General features: G+C 44.8%; 1 protein-coding gene across 2 annotated transcripts in view; it reads right to left on the reverse strand.

The window, feature by feature from the left end:
- TOM1 (target of myb1 membrane trafficking protein) overlaps window positions 1-17024 on the reverse strand; it is a 32584-nt gene extending 15560 nt beyond the window's left edge. For both annotated transcript variants that reach the window (XM_077339662.1, XM_077339661.1), the window contains exons 1-7: window positions 16872-17024; window positions 7621-7705; window positions 5115-5193; window positions 3757-3906; window positions 2040-2174; window positions 938-1084; window positions 79-195 (exon numbers count right to left, since the gene is read on the reverse strand). In XM_077339662.1, the coding sequence (XP_077195777.1) occupies window positions 79-195; window positions 938-1084; window positions 2040-2174; window positions 3757-3906; window positions 5115-5193; window positions 7621-7705; window positions 16872-16923 (765 nt within the window). In that variant the 5' untranslated portion in view covers window positions 16924-17024. The remainder of the gene's footprint in view (window positions 1-78; window positions 196-937; window positions 1085-2039; window positions 2175-3756; window positions 3907-5114; window positions 5194-7620; window positions 7706-16871) is intronic.

Raw genomic sequence — 17024 nt, forward strand, 5'->3', positions numbered from 1 at the left:
CCCTCACAGAGGTGACCCAAATCAAGGGACAAGACCAAGAGAGATGGCTAGCAGACCGAGGCTCCAATTGTTTCCTACCTGGAGCAGTTCAAGGTCGGAGGTTTCGGTCTGTCCCGGCACCAGCTCCGTCAGCATCTCGGACATCACCTTCACGTTCCCGTTCACTACTTCTAGCTCGCTGCGTAGCTTCCCGATCTGAAAGCCCAAACAAGCGTGTGTTAAACCCTGCTGGGCTTTCTCTCGGCTACAAAAGACGATCGGTGGACACCAAAGGCTGGGATGCAAGAACGCATAACACGGCCTTGGGCTGTTCGACTAGTGCTACAGCTTGCCCATTGTTGCCTGCTTGGTCTGTGGGCGGATCTACAGGGCACTCAAAGAGAAGTCCCTCTTTCTTGCCTGAAAAATGAGATCCTTTCCCAACCATGGTAGGGATTGAACTGGTGAACTTCTGCAAGGAAATTGTATCTTTCGGTGGGCACAGGATGCCTTTCGTTGCTGCCACTGCTGGCTGAGTCCGCTGGCAGCACACTGGAGCCTGGCTTGCTCCTGGCCAGCCGCGACTCTCCAGATCAGCAGCCCACCAGAGGCTTGCCCAGTTAGTTCAAGGCCCAAGCCCAATAAACCAGGAAAGAACTGGGAAAGGATCTTTCACATGTGCAGAGCTGAATGGATCAGGTAGACTCTATTGCAAGAATATTGTTAGACAAGATGTGGCCTTTCCTTGCATGCCCAGGGAAATGCTGATTGCCACTCTGGGGGCAGGAGGTTAATTTCTTCCAGGGATTCTGGGTTTTGGGCGGCGGCATCATCTGGGCATGGAACTGGAGTCACTGTGGTTTGGCATGTAGTTGTGAATTTCCTGCATTCTGCAGGGGATAGGGACTAGATGACCTTGGAGGTCCCTTCCAACTCCATGGTTCTGTGTTTCTCTTACCTGCTCTGGAGTAGGAGTGATGGGAGCCTCGGCTGAAGGTCCTGGAGCTCCTGGCAGGGACACGGGGTGCAGGATAGATTCTATTGTCTGAGGGGCATCCACTGCTGGTGAGTTCTGCCCTGGTACGGAATCTGAGGTATATACAGTCTAAAGGGGAGTTCACAGAAGGGAAGGAAATGGCTTAGCAATGGGTGAAAAAGGCACAGAGAATCTTCACTCATTCCTACTCAGAGCATCCATCTAGGAGTGACTTTGGTAAAATTTCTTCCTCTTAGCCGTCATGGCTTTTATATGCCCATTTGTTGCTTCCCTGGCCTGTAAACTCTCATGATCTCTATGCTTTTCTGTGATTTCTAAAGGAAGCTGCACTCACAGCTATATGTCCCAAACATTAGTGATAGACACACCTAGCCCATGCCTCTCTCCATGGGCTGCAAGGAAACTGGCAAGAAGAGAATCCCCATTTCAGTTTGAAAAGTAAGCAGCATGCTGCTAGTCCTTGTGGAGAAAAAGAACTGATATCATCCCAGCTCAATAAAGAAGGAGCCTTAATTGCAGCTTATGGTGGGTAGGAGGCAAGAATCCTGACCTGCAGAGTCTTTGTTAACAGACAGCATTAGATTTTAATCCATCCTCTTTGAAAAGGCGCTTTAACGCTGATCTCCTTACGCAAGCCGCTTTCCCTTTATGCATTACGTCTAATAAACTTTCCCTCGTAGTGTTTAGAACTTATAGGAAATAAATATCTGTTTGGAACTGAACAGAAATAAAGAACTAGGTCATATTTTAATTTTAACAAAGCTCTAAACATTTCATCCAAGAAAACGTTTACGTTTTCCCATGAGTCCTAATCCTGCCACATTTTATGAGTTAGCGCAGGAAAAAAAAACTGAACATTACCTTTGAAATCAAGAACATTGGATGCATCACTGTTCAGCACGTTGGAAGCAAGAATAATTTGTTTGGTAACGTAGAACCTGGAGTCCCATCTGATTTCCTGAGTGTGCAGCTAACTAATTCTGTCCCCTATTCGTTGTCATTACATCTGTCTAAAAGCCGCACGCCTTAACAGGTCCCCCTGCAGAGGAGACATTAACCTTACCCTCTGTGGTGTATGGATGGGGGACAGCATATCGAGGTCAGTCATGGGAAACTCTAGACCTTTCCTCCTCAGGTCCTCATACACAGCTACTACTCCTGTCAGGTCGGGTGAGCTGCGGAATGCGTCTGCCCAGGACTGAGGGAAACAGGAAAAGGTGTCACCTCCAAGTGTTACAGTATTTATTTGTTTGTTTGTTTACTTGGATTTTTATACCACCCATTCTTTACGGCTCTGGGCGGTTTACATGGAGCACTGCATAAATTTACATGGGACATTATAACAATCTATAACATACAATTTTCAATAGAACATCACAATCTATCAGTAACAATTACAACACAACATGATAAAATCAGAGTCCAGTAGCACCTTTAAGACCAACAAAGATTTATTCAATAAATGTATTTATTGAATAAATCTTTGTTGGTCATAAAGGTGCTACAGGACTCTGATTTTATTGTGCTACTTCAGACCAACACGGCTACTCATTTGAATCTAACACAACATGAATAACAACAACGCAAGGGAGATCAAATTGTTCAATCATGGCAGGGTGTCGGGGAGGGGGTGAGGACGGGGACCAGCAGATGTTCCGAGTCGGTCGGCCTCAAGCAAATGCCTGGTGGAGTATACACTGTTTGAGTCCAATGGCACCTTTAAGACCAACTAAGACCTATTCAAGGTGTAAGCATTTGTGTACACAGCACACTTCACCAGACAATGAAACGAGAGCTACAAGAGAGTGGGTCAAGGGTTAGTACATAGCATAATGAAGATACAAGGCTACAGAAATAACAAGCTAAGTTTATAAGGTCATCAATTCATTGGGGTTCAATGCCAGGGGGAAAACATATTAAGGAAATAGAAATGTCAAGATTCATTCCAAAAATTCATTCCAAACCTAAGAGAAATGAAGAGAGAGCCTGTCACTATGCTTTGTTCGTCTCCATGCAAATACGGAGGCATCCTCACAAGTGACCGGCCCGGCAGAGTTCTGTCTTCAGACCCACAAATTAAATTTCAATCTCGCATTCTAAATTACATTATGTTCTACATTATTTGTGTAATATCACAATCCACTATTCAATTCTATTATCCCATATATATAATATATATATAATTCTATATATATATATATATATATATATATATATATATATATATAATTCTATATATATATAATTCTATATATATATAATTCTATATATATATATATATATATATTTTAAAAGCAAGGTTCAAGTCTTTCTAAATGATGAAATATACTTAAACGTATGAACAGTGCCAACGGAAATCTTAAAACCCACAGGGGCAAAAAAAGATTTCCTTTCTTGCTTTTCCCCAGGACAAGCAACCCTAGAATGAATTATGCAAAATGGAAAAAAAACTGCAGGACATGGTATGCAAAACAGGATATATATTATGCAAACCATGCAAACATGCATAATATATACACTAGTCACAAAATCCAGTGCTTCTGGAGACAGAATATTACATTATTTTTAGCAAGGAGTACACTGTCTAATCCAGGGGTACATCACAGCACAGATTCAGGATCAAAACAGTTAATAGTGAGGGTCAGAGCTTCATCACTGGCCCTCCAAGATTAATAAGGCACATAATGTGAGAGGCACAAAGCCATATCTTTGGAATAGCTGAATTTGATTATTTGCCAGTAAAAGGAGAACTAGTTGCTGGAAGTTTTAAGTTCACTCACCTGTATGAGCGTCAGCACTTTGTCATGCACAATGGCAGGTGGATTGTTTTTCGGGAGGATGGTTCGGACCAGCACACCTTCTACAAAGTCCTGGCTAGAGACCAGCACGTGGAAACGGTGGCCACAGTTCTTGACGCATGTTTCAAGGACCTGTGGAGGCAAACGAGATGACAGAGGAGAGGGGCAGAGGCTGTGAGCACCCAGAAAATCTCAAAATCCCGGTTACAGCGAATCGGGCAGTAGATGGTGGGAGAGAACTTTCTGTGCCTCAGACAATGGCAAGATGCTGCCATTCTGAACAGAGTGCTGAGAAAGATGGACTAGTGATCTATGTTCTTACGTAAGGTTGTTAATGCAGGCAAGTTTAGAGCCCATCAAACTTGGGCCTTTGCCATCTGCTATATTCCTGCTTCCTTTCCGCACATTACATATTTCTTACAAACTTTGGTGCTTTCCCACTAGTTAATCCAAGATTAGCATTCCATCTTCCGGTTGAATTCCAGATCAGACTTAAGTTTCTGGTTATCACCTTTAAGGCCATACGTGGTCTGGGCCTAGTGTACCTGAGGGATCGCCTCTCTGCTTTCACCCCCCAAAGAGCCTTATGCTCCAGCACTTCTGACTTTCTGGTGATCCCTGGCCCCAGGGAAGCTCGCTTGGCCTCAACCAGGGCCAGAGCTTTCACCATCCTGGCCCCCACCTGGTGGAATGAGCTCCCTGAGGAAATCAGGGCCCTGGCGGAGCTTGAACACTTCCGCAGGGCCTGCAAAAGGGAGCTCCTCCTATGGCACCAACTACAATCCACCCAACCCACTGGGCTATCAGTATGCGTTCATTTAATGTTCTCCTTATTTTTCTATTGTTCTATGTTGCTTGTTGTTATCACTGTATTATTGTTAAACTAAGTTATCTGTATAGTTTCCGTTTTCTGTGTACTGCCCTGAGCCTTCGGGGAGGGTGGTATATAAGTATAATTAGATAAATAAATCTTGAAGACTGCACCCTTCTGTCCAGGAAGTTCTAACTAAGTTCTAGAATGTCTTTTCTTTTTACACCGTCCAATCCAGGGGTACATCACAGCAATGGCAGTCTTCAAGCAAAGGTTGGATACACACTTTTCTTGGATGCTTTAGGATGCTTAGGGCTGATCCTGCGTTGAGCAGCGGGTTGGACTAGATGGCCTGTATGGCCCCTTCCAACTCTATGATTCTATGATTCTATGCCCAGCTACAGAACTCAAGCAAGCAGGGTTCTAATGAAGCCCACTCCCATCGACCACCTGGTAAGAAACAAAGAAGACTGGGAAAAGTGATGTTCCTAGGGCTCTCTGTCGCCAAGAAAGGGCCCACATGACTTACTGTCAAAGCCAGCATCACCTCGTGGAAGTTCTTATTTCCTACGATCCTTTTCTTTATCGCCCGAAAGGCATCTTTAGGCCTGTGGGCAGATTACAAAAGCATCAGTATTAGCCCAGAGGCAAAACATAGCACAGCAATTTAACTATGGGTAGTCAACTTGAAATCCTCAGTCACTAACCTTTGGAATCTTACAACTAACCAAACAAGCTAAGATTGCCTTCTCCCTCAAAGCCAAAAAGAAATGTTTCCACATCCACAAAGTTAATTTTCTTTAACTAGGGACATGAGTGCACACATCCCACAGTATCCATGACTGTAACCAGTAAGACCTTTAAGACCAACAAAGATTTATTCAGCACTCAAAAGCTCACACCCTGAATAAATCTTTGTTGGTCTCAAAGGTGCTACTGGACTCTGGTTTTAGTGTGCTACTTCAGACCAACACGGCTACCCATTTGAATGTAACCAGTAAGGAAACGGAAGAGAGACAGAAGCAGAGGACACAGGGAAGAAAACAGACTCATATGATTAGCTGTCTTGGACTGAAGCAGCAGAACAAAGTTTGAGCCCAGAGGTATCTTTAAGACCAACCAAGTTTTATTCAACGTACAAGCTTCCACATGCATGCGTACTTTGCCAGATGACTGACAGTGTGCATTCACACAAAGGTTTATAACTTGAATAAAACTTAGTTGGTGTTAATGGTGTCACTGGACTCAAACATTGTTCTACAGGCAAAAAAAAAAAGCATTATTGTTGAATGTAACCTAACAGGGCAAAGTCTTATCATGCTGGTTGGTGCAAGGAAAGATTAACATCCACCGCATGCCAGAAAGGGACAAGGAGCATGTTGTTTGGGCAAGGAGAGAGCAGAATGTAAAACAGCTTATCCACAGAAGAATGGCCCTTTTCAAAGGTTCTATAATACTGAGATATGCCCCACTGTTATATTTGCAGGTAGAATCGGACATGCGCTATCTATTGTCTGCTACAGAAAATGGAACTAGAATGTAACAACCATAACAATTTCTTGGCCCTTTTGGAATGCTCTCAGTGCTTGAGGCCTTGTCAAGAAATTTTAGGATACTTTGGGCTGATCCTGTGTTGAGCAGGGGCCTGGACTAGGCCTGTAGATGGCCTGTATGGCCCCTTCCAACTCTATGATTCTGTGATTCTGTGAAATTACAGGTAGGAAGTTAACAACTCTGTATTACTTTTAATATGGTGATGGAAATGGGGACCAAAGTTGTAACAACAAAGACAGAGGAGACCTCAGGTGCCACTAAGGACACTGGAGAGGGGGCAGATGCGACCCATGGGACAGGATCCAATTAGGAAAAGCTCACAAGTGAAGAGAAACAGTGCAGAACAAGGTTCTTGAACAGCTTTCACTCACTCTATGAGGCTTGGAAAAGAGAATGTGTGTGTTGTGTACATGCAGATTTTGCTCTACTTTATTTAGCATGTCAGTTTTTTCCAGTCTTGGCTCAGCAAACAGCAAGATGAAGGGCAGATGTGAATTATGACTGCCAGGCACAAGAACATCCATGGCCCTTGCAAGCTTCAAAGTGTTTCCCGACACTCCTCTCATCCATCGCACAATAAATTTAGGCTTAGAAGATTCCAAGTGGCCTTAGGGGAGTCACGGAATCGAGGGCTAATTTAGGACGGGAATCCACTTTCTCTTGGATCCAAGTAAAATACATGAGCAATGAACCAGATGTGTAAGAATGGAATCAGATGCAGCCAAGAAATTGGTGGTGGTGGTGGGGAGAGAAATATGCTAGGGCAGGGGTAGTCAACCTGTGGTCCTCCAGATGTCCATGGACTACAATTCCCATGAGCCCCTGCCAGCAAATGATGGCAGGGGCTCATGGGAATTGTAGTCCATGGACATCTGGAGGACCACAGGTTGACTACCCCTGTGCTAAGGAGCCAAATTGAGCACACGTGGGGCTGGAACAGAAGCAGGAGGGCTGCAAAGTGAAGGTGATGTATTTTTTTTCAAGAAACAGGTAACCCGGCTTTGGATTTTGCATGAATGAAATGAACTTAAAGGCCTTCCTTATTTTCCTCTGTGGCAGAGCAGTTGCAGCCATGTAATCACAGCTTTGCATTCCACGGAGCACCATTTCCAGCACATGCTGTTCTTTTCTTTGCTGAGGTCACCAGTGAGCCCACTGCAAATTATTTATAGGATTCAGCATCAATGGGGTTGGCATTCCCCAGGTTTCTTGAAATGTCAGCGCTGTGCTGCCTGGCATACGTGGCATGGGGGCACAGAAGATCAGGGGAAATGTCACTTTCTTTCCAGGTTCAGCTTTGTAATTTGACTGTATTCTTAATGTTCCGAAGAACAGAAACCCAGCCGGAATCGGATACAGTCAGAGGATTTTCCAGTCATTAGCATAGGCAATACGTAATAAGTTGGGCTCAAAAGTGTGTCAGGGTACATGTCCAAGCACACAGGTAACTTCACCTGTCCTAGCAGTATCAGCTCCCTTACCCTTCCTCTGTCTCATTAATGATGTCGCAGATCTCCATGTTGAGGGCCCAGTCTTCATTTTGCAGGGAGCCATCAGTAGCTTTCTCTGGGAAAAAAAAAGAAAATAATTAAAAATGAAACAGCTAACTAGCCCTGGATGTCCCTTTGAAACAGAGTGAGGTGCCTTTCCCTGCTGTTAAGATGTTTGCTTACAACACTGAATGAAGGAAATGTATAAATATAAACCCGCTCCCTAAGAATCTTAGGACTAGTTCACACAGTCGGCCCAAGAAAGCAGCACTATGTGGTCAAAACAGTGTGGCTGCCTGTAGCAGCTGCTGACTCTGGCAGGTGTTCCTGCCGGCCGGTCCACCCCACGCCAGCTCTCTTTCCATGCCTCTGAGGAACACGGAAGATTTTGTAATTCCTCTCTATATTGTATCCATGAGCCACTTTGCCAGGATGACTAGGAGCGTAACCTACAAAAAAAAAGAGAAAGCAGACGCTAAGGATAGTCATCCCCGATATTTTGTTTAAAGTTTAATGCACTTGTATTGAACCTCTCTTCCAAGGAGATCAGGGCTGTATACATCCCTCTTCCCTCACAACAACTGCCTGAGGTAAATGAGGCTGAAAGAATGACTAACCCAAGAGCGCCAACTGAACTTCGTGGTTGAGTGGAATTTGTACCTGAGTCCAGACCTGACACTATACCACGTTGGCTCATCTCTCTCGACACCATGCTTCTGAATTTCTGGGGTGACCTTGGGCCAGTCACACACACACAGCCTAATTTACCTCGAAGGGCCACCGTGAGGCTGAAAATGTATAAGAAGAGAAGGAGGCAAGCTGCTTGGGTCCCCACTGGCAAGAGAGATAGGGCATAAGTGAGATAAATACAAACAAACAAATAAATTCCCAGATGCTGACAGCATGCTAAACTAGCCAACCCTTCTTTATGTTTTTACGATCACTTCCATAGCAGTCCTGTCCGTTAAACCAAACTCGGAGCAAAAGTAGATGCATGCATAAGAAAGCACAGAAATGAGTCACCCCTTTGTTATTAGAATAACTCCTGCCCTGTGACTGCCCTGCCAGGATACAAAATGGGACAGCCCAATACAGAGCCGTATTTTGGGATACTATTAAAATACAACAGACTGTCAGTGGCTTGGATTGTTATTGGGCAAGCTGGGGGTGGGGGAGCTGCATGTTTTGACTCAGGGAACAGTAGCCATTTCATTTTTAGAAGGTTCTTCAGAGAGACTGGCAGAAGTGACATTTTCATTTACGGAAAGGGTAGCAGAATCATGCAAGGGCCAATTCAGCCCTTATCTGTAAATGCCTCCCCCCCCCCCCAATTCCGTTAGCAGCTCTTGCGCTAGCCAGGACTGTTACTCATGGCAAAAGCAGTGAGCAACATGCTGTTATTTCTAGCTTTACCAATGTCCCCACCCAGCAATCAGCTCAGCCTCAAGGCCCATTGGCAACTGGGCCGAGTCAGTCCAGGCAGGATGACAGTCAACCTTCAAAGGAAAAGTGGACAGCAAGCCAGCAGGGAGCAAATGAAATAACAAATGAAAGAAAGAGAAATGGGTGGGTGAGCAACTCAATCCATGGTTCATGGCAGCATTTGCAAGACTTGCAGCAGCTAAGAGAGAGGGGGTGATTGCCAAAGATTTAATCTGGAAGTACAGGATAGGGTTGCTAACTATTTTACTTGGCAATGCTCCTATACTTTTCATAGCTGCACAAGCCAAAATGGGAGACTTCCTGCTTTTTCCTATCACCACATGTGGATGGCATGAAAAACTTCCTCTAATTCCTGCGGTCGGTACAAGAGTTGGGGAGAGGGATTTCTTCAGCTCCTCTTTCTTCACCCACCTTGAAAGAACAGCCAAGGAGGCTAACTCAAGTTATGGATTTACTCAGTACCAAAGAGTTTAGTAGCAATGGGCCCAGATGGGTGGCCCTTGCCCTTTAAATGTCTAGCAAGAGAAAATATCCAGCTGGTAAAATGCCACAGCTATCAAAGTCGCTGGAACTCTCTGTGGGTCAGAAGCCGGCAATCTTAGAGCCAAAGTGAATTCTGCCCTCACTGCATACTGCATTCAACGGAGATTATGGAAATACTATTCTACATAAACAAAACATTCCGAGTTATGAAACTCCAAGCAGACACACCTTGAACTACAGGAAGACTCCCAAATGCTTGCTTTTCTTCATGAAAACAACATCTTTGAAACCTCTTCAGTCTTAAGCAGGGGTAGTCAACCTGTGGTCCTCCAGATATCCATGGACTACAATTCCCATGAGCCCCTGCCAGCGAATGCTGGCAGGGGCTTATGGGAATTGTAGTCCATGGAATCTGAAGGACCACAGGTTGATTACCCCTGGTCTTAAGTATGTAAGAAGAGTTCTGCCAGTCCATGCAGTCCTGCATCCTGTCTCACACAATGACCAACTAGTCATTGACTTACAGTCCTCAAAGATCTATTCCATCTTTGACTCCCCCACCCCCCCATTACCAGTAAGAGATAGACACCATTTTTGTATGAAAAGAAATGTTAGACTGGAATCTACGTAGGAGTATCACAATTCTGTGCCACATGCATTGTGCAGGGGGTTGGACTAGATGATCCTGGAGGTACCTTCCAACTCTATGATTCTATGCTGTTATTTCAGCCCCCAAACCTGGTCTCTGAATCCTGAAGAAGCCCAGCATGACTATCCTTGTCTGGCCTACAACAGCACTAGCTATGACAATCAAGAATCTTGAATCAAGTAAAAGCAGCCAAAACACATGTTTACAGGAGTTAAGAGATGGGACATAGACCATGTGAAGAATGTTTTCAAACGTCCCAATCAACAGAGCAAACACCCCTTGAAGCAGCAAGAACAATAACCAATTGGCAACACGAAAAAACAGAAATATCAGTGCTCAAACTCATAAAATCCCTTTGGAATAGATGACTCTTAGCTGAATCGTGCGAAGCAAGACTTTTAGGACCGACAGAATTCCATAGCTTGGGAACAAAGTTAGAGTCCAGTGGCACCTCTAAGACTGGCTTAAATTTTATTCAAGAGATAAGCTTTGGTGTGCAAGCACATTTCTTCAGATACAGTGAAACAGAATTTCCTTCACCATGATCTATGGTCAAGGGAGGGGGTTGCCAGGAAGAACTCATTAGAGTCAAGATACATAAGTAACTGCGTAATTATAGCTCGGATTGGATTGGATTGGATTAAGGCAGTTAATAAGATCTGAGAAAGGCAATAATTGGGCATACAAATATAAGAGTTAACAAACAGATGTGGGGACTGAAGTTTGAGCCCAGTGGCACCTCCAAGAGTCCAGGTTTTATAGCATTTTTGCTAAGCCTTTCCCCAATGCAAAGGGATTCTCCAGAATATTTACTTTGCAGACAGGAATGCAAACCAGACACATATACTCATCTGGCTGGCTGAGAAAGAAACTCACATATAAGGGAAAATCCCAACGCAGCCTCAGCCAAATGGCTATAATTCTAGGCAGAGACTCTTAAGCCACTGGAGTGGAATCCAATTTCACTTTGACTATCAACAATGAAAGGTTCCTAGTACTTTGCTGCATGGTAAGTGGACACACAAGCCACAACGGAGAGCAAGGGAAGAGAGAACATAGTGAGCCATGAGTGCGATTAAGAACGCCAAAGAAATAAGAAAGAATGCCAAAGGAAGGAAAAGAGTATAAGCGGGGGCTGACATGTGATCTACACCCACCCAAAGTAAAACCTAAATTCTGCCTTCAGAATAAATTGTGTGCATTTGTGTAATGAAGAGGAGGCAGTACAGAAACAAGAGCAACACTTGGAGTCAAAGTGTATGGATTAGAATGAGCTAGAAGAAACTAGGTTATCTGGATGGAATCTGTGCCGCCAAAAGTGCAGAGAAGTCAGTACAACCTGGAACTGAGCTCATTGGCCAGTCTGTGAAGGCCTCTATCAGATTTCTAGGAGCTGAGTAACTATTTGTCTCCTCTTCAGTAGGTAAGGAGAAACACATTTCCTAAGGCAATGGTCCCCAACCCCCGGTCCGGAGACCGGTACTGGTCCGTAGATCAGTCGGAGTGGAGCAGGGGCTCAGAGGCGGCGGCAACGTCCCTCGACAAAAGACTACCCCCCCCCGGGCCTCAGTAAAATTGTCAAGCATTGACTGGTCCCTGGTGATAAAAAGGCTGGGGACCACTGGCCTAAGGGACAATTATATAGGTCTGTCATTCCCCATAAATGATTTAACTTAAACTAATTCATAAAACAAAATTTAAGCTAGAAGAAGAAGAGTAGGTTCTTATTTGGTCTGATCCAGCGTTGAGCAGGGGGTTGGACTAGATGGCTCAAAGCGGCTTACAGTCGCCTTCCCATTCCTCTCCCCACAACAGACACCCTGTGGGGTGGGTGAGGCTGAGAGAGCTCTGATATCACTGCTTGGTCAGAACAGCTTTATCAGTGCCGTGGCGAGCCCAAGGTCACCCAGCTGGTTGCATGTGGGGGAGCGCAGAATCAAACCTGGCATGCCAGATTAGAAGTCCGCACTCCTAACCACTACACCAAACTGGCTCTACATCAAATTTAAGGTACATAATTTTGCAATAATGATGAAGTTTTTGTTAAAAAACTGTATAACTATATAACCACTCTTCCAGATCCAAGCAGATGGCATCTTATCATGCTTTCTAATTTCACTTTCCACCTTCCTTTGAAAACTGTCAATTGATAGGCAAAATATTGGCACACCTCCCAAAAGACCTTCCAAGCTTAAGTGGATGCGGCTGTGGAAGACGTGCATGTGTGGATCACATGACACACAGCTTGATAATGTGGTATGAGACTAGATCAAGGTTTTTCAGGGCTTGAAAATAGAGCCCACCTGGATAAATAAACTGAAAACCCTGCAACATTAAACTCAACTACAGTTTGGTCATTTCACAGCCCTTGTTCCTGTTCTTGATGGATAACAAACTGATGAAGCCCCCCAAAAGGAATTGGTGGGTCAGTAGGAAAGCACTGCTACCTGGGATTACTTGCAGAAGCCCTAAAGGAAATTCATGAACTCCCTCCTCACTACCCATAAATAATACAGGCCACATAGCTATGGAGAGGGCTCTGAGGGGACCATTCTGCTTCCCAGTCCCCAGCACTGCAGAATAGTGGGAGAGGGAGGTCAAGGAGAGAGGTTGTTTGACTCAGCAATTCCTTGCATCACCACTTTAGAAAGTGTACCACACTGTGAAAGCCACAGGTGTCACTCTAGTTTGTTCTACAGGCCTCTAGTGAACTGTGACTAACCCTCCCCCCATACGTGTAGACTGTTACTTCAAGGGGCTAGACTTTGATAACCTCTCGACTACCTAAAAAATGCTCCTTACTTTTATAAACCCATGGAATGGATTTTGAGTTAGTGCTGTTTTAATACGTTTCATTAAAAAGTGGGTGGGGTGGGATCCTGGACTTTACTCCTTTAAGCTTTTCAGGAACACAAAGGCTATTCATTGGTCACATGAAAGATCTAGATGCTGAGCTCAACGATGGAAGCGGCCATTAGAACCATCCACACCTCCAGAAATCTAAGCCAGCTCCACATGACTTCTGCATAGAAGGCTGACTTCAACAGCGGGCACAGAAGTGTGACTCTTACTGGACAACAAACATTCCAAATAGTAAGGGCTAACCAAGTCGGCGACCTGAAAATTCCAAGCTGACAACATGTGTGAGCATCTCTGGCAAACCTCAAAGAACGTGAGTCTTGCTCAATCAGACCAATAATCCATCTAGTTCAGCATCGTGTCTCAAACAGTATCCAACCAGTTCCTCTGGATGGACAACAACAGGGCACAGAGACCAAAGCCTCCCCCTGATGTTTTCTTTTGGCTCTGGGATTCAAAGGATTAGTGACTCTGAACATGGGACATGCTCTTCAACATTCCAGTTCTGCAACATCCTTTTTGCAATACAGTAACATAGTATTCCAAAGTAGGACACAGTATTCCAAATGAGGCTGCACCACTTCTCTGTACAGGGGCATTACAATATCGGCTGTTTTATTCTAAATCTCTAATGATCCCTAAAAGAGTGTTTGCCCTTTTCACTTCTGCAGCACACTGGCTGTTTTTTTTCACAGAGTGATTCACTATTACCCCCAAGATCTTTTCCCTTCTCAGCCTCAGCAAGTTCAGATCCCATTAGCTTATACTTGAAGTTGGGATTGTTTGTCCCAGTGTGCATCACCTTATACTTACCAACACTGAACTTCATTTGCCACATTGTTCACGCAGTTTATGGAGGTCCTCTTGGAGTTTTTCACAGTCTGCCCTGGGTTTCACCATCCTAAATAACTCAGTGTCATCTGCAAGCTTGTACGCTACTCTGTTCATCCATAGTTCCAGATAATTTATGAATAAATCAAATAGTACCAGTCCCAATACCGATCATTGTGGGACCCCTATTTCTCTCCATTGCCTGTTTCTCTCCATTGTGAGTACTGTCCATTGATTCCTACGCTTTGTTTCTTGTCATTTAACTATTCTTAAAACCATAAGAGAACCTGTCCTCTTACCCCATAACTGCTAATTGTACTCAGGAGTCTTTGGTGAGGTATCTTTTCAAAAGCCATTTGAAAGTCCAGGTATATAATGTTTATCAGGTCACTGTTGTCTCGATGCTTGTTCACTTTCTCAAAGAACTCCAAAAGGTTGGTGAGGCAGGACTGGCTCCAGTGTGTGATGATGAGACCAGCAATTGGTAACATAATATTAAAGCATTACATTATACAGGTTATTTCAAGAGGTTCTGGTACAGTCTGAAATGGAAGTGTTTATGCTAGGCTTTCAAAAGGAAAGTGACATGGAAGGAGTCAGTGCAGATTTTCAGTGCCACTAATAGCATTTCAAGGTAAGGACTGCATATCAAGTGCTAAACTGAAGGATGTAGATACAAGCAATTTATGCGCCTCCCCTGAATTATGCAGTACTTTTATACTGGCTTTGCAAACCACAGCAACTGGTTTATGTACAGAGGTTGGTCTCAGAACCCCATCTTATAGAAAAAGACAACAATGTTTCATTCAGTCGATTAATCATCAAATACAACTGGGTAATGACTTCAGCAAAACTACACTGATTTGGAAAGGAACAAGGGTTCATCTCTTGCCAGTTTTGCAGTATGGGGATTAGAGATCTTTTCCAGACTGCAATCCTATGAACAGGTGTTTAGAAGTAGATCTTGATAAACAAAGTGGGCCACCTGTGAATGAACATGCAGAGAGCTGCACTTCCTGCATAGGCCTGAATGTGACCCAGGCAACCCAAATCATAAGGTCCACTATAGGTAGAAGAGAAATGACATGACACATTCCCTCCCTTGCTCCAGCTTCCAAGCCCTGAACTGTCTTTTCTTGATCCATCACTATCCAATGGCTGCTCACTGTTTAAATAAAATATATGGTGAATAGAGAGTGCAGTCTTTTAACGAATCAGCACCCATAGGATGTTTTCAACAATACAAGATCATTAATCCATTCAGTGACACTGATTCAAGAGCCAGTGTGGTATAGTGGTTAAGAATGGCAGCTTCTAATCTGGAGAACCAGGTTGATTCTCCACTCTTCCACATGCAGCTAGCTGGGTGACCTTGAGCTAGTCAGAGTTCTTTTTGAGACCTACCTACTTTACATGGTGTCGTTGTAGGGAGAAGAAGGGAAGGCAATAGTAAGCTGCTTCGAGACTCCTTTGGGAAGGTAAAAGTAGTAACCCCCCCCCCCCACACACACACACACCACTCTTCTTGGCTGCATTATTACCAGATTCACATAGTAATTAGCAGACTACCATTCTTGTCTTGTATATAATGGGACAAAGTACTATGAATTAATCCCTGATTGCCAAAGGAGGGAAGTGAATGACAGCATTATTCCATTACTGCCCAGTTGTTAAATGAGCTAGTTGTGGATTGCCAGGAATTTCCAGTGACTCTACTCAACATGTTTTAATATCATATGGCAAGGTCTTGTTTGAGCCAGGGCATGATGAAACGAGGAAGGAGTTGATCTACTGAAGCAATGAGTGAGTCACTCAGGGCCTGCTTTTGTCTATTAAGCCACCAATACAAGCACGCTTGTATTGTATTGTAAGAGAACTCAGCATTCTCTTTGGAAGCCATGAGTGGCTCCCAAGTGAACATACGGCCTCCTTTCTACCCATATAATTCTTGAGATTAAAAATCCAAGATCAGAAAACAACAACATTCATTGTGCCTTCATGTTTAAAAAGCACCAAGCAGTACTGGCTCTGGTCAGAAGAAACCCACAGGTTGCATCTGGAATCAACTAACCTTTCCCATTACAAGTATAGATTTGGTGGGCCACTAATTATTACCAGAAATCTATTTTTCTATATCAAATATTACAGCAGTCTTTTAAGGATTAGCTGTGTTACTTTTATATGATTCTGATCGTCAATTAATTTTCCTGGAAAACTGCTCTGAGAAGGTGGTCAAGGAATGGTGAAGCAGCCACCGAAACTGGCCTATGAACAAATTCCGGTGCAACACGTATTTACTTCCTCCACGCCACTACTACATGCAGTTAGGGTTGCCCGCTTTGAGTTTGAGAATACCTGGAGTCTTTGGGGGTGCAGCTGGGAGAAGGTGGGATTTGGGGCAAGGAGGGACCTCAGTGGAGTATAATGCTATGGAGTCCACCCTCCAAAGCAGCCATTTTCTCCAGGGGAACTGATATCTGTCACCTGGAGATCAACTGTAAATCCTGGAGATCCCCAGGTCCCACCAGGGGATTGGCATCCCTGGAAGAACCGAGGGAACAGTGGTGCTTAGACAGTCACCCGTGCACAAATTCTCTACTGAATCAGGACCTCACGGAATAGCATTTGCCACTCCCATTCCTGGGGGGCGTGGCAGTAGTTCAAGGGGGGAGCGGCCCCTTTAAATAAGCAAACTTTCTCCTCGCTTTAAGACCCCTTCCCACACCAGGATTGGCTTAGGAGGGCAGCCCCCAACAGCCCGCCTCCTTCCTACTTCCCATTGGCTACCGCGACCAGTCAGTCAAAATAGTTCGGCGTCCTGGTTGGCTCCAGCCATCCTTACCCCCGCCCCGAAGGAATAGCAGCCCCGCCCAACCGAGTCCCCCCTTCGCCCGAGATAGACGCTCAAGTTGCGGAAGCGCGGGGGGGGGGAGGAAAAGCGGGAAGCGGGGAGGACGAGCAAGTCTGGCGGCCTTACCGATCCGCTGGCCCACGGGAGAGGTGAAAGGGTTGCCCAAGAGAAACTCCATCGCCGCCGCAGCTCAGCAGGGATCAGCTGACGCAGCCGCGAGGGCGTGTCACGTGACCCACTCGGGATCGAGCGGGGTGTGTCCCCGGCCCGCCCCTCCCG

This window comes from Paroedura picta, chromosome 5, assembly GCF_049243985.1.
Source record: "Paroedura picta isolate Pp20150507F chromosome 5, Ppicta_v3.0, whole genome shotgun sequence".
NCBI classification, from domain to species: Eukaryota; Metazoa; Chordata; class Lepidosauria; order Squamata; family Gekkonidae; genus Paroedura; species Paroedura picta.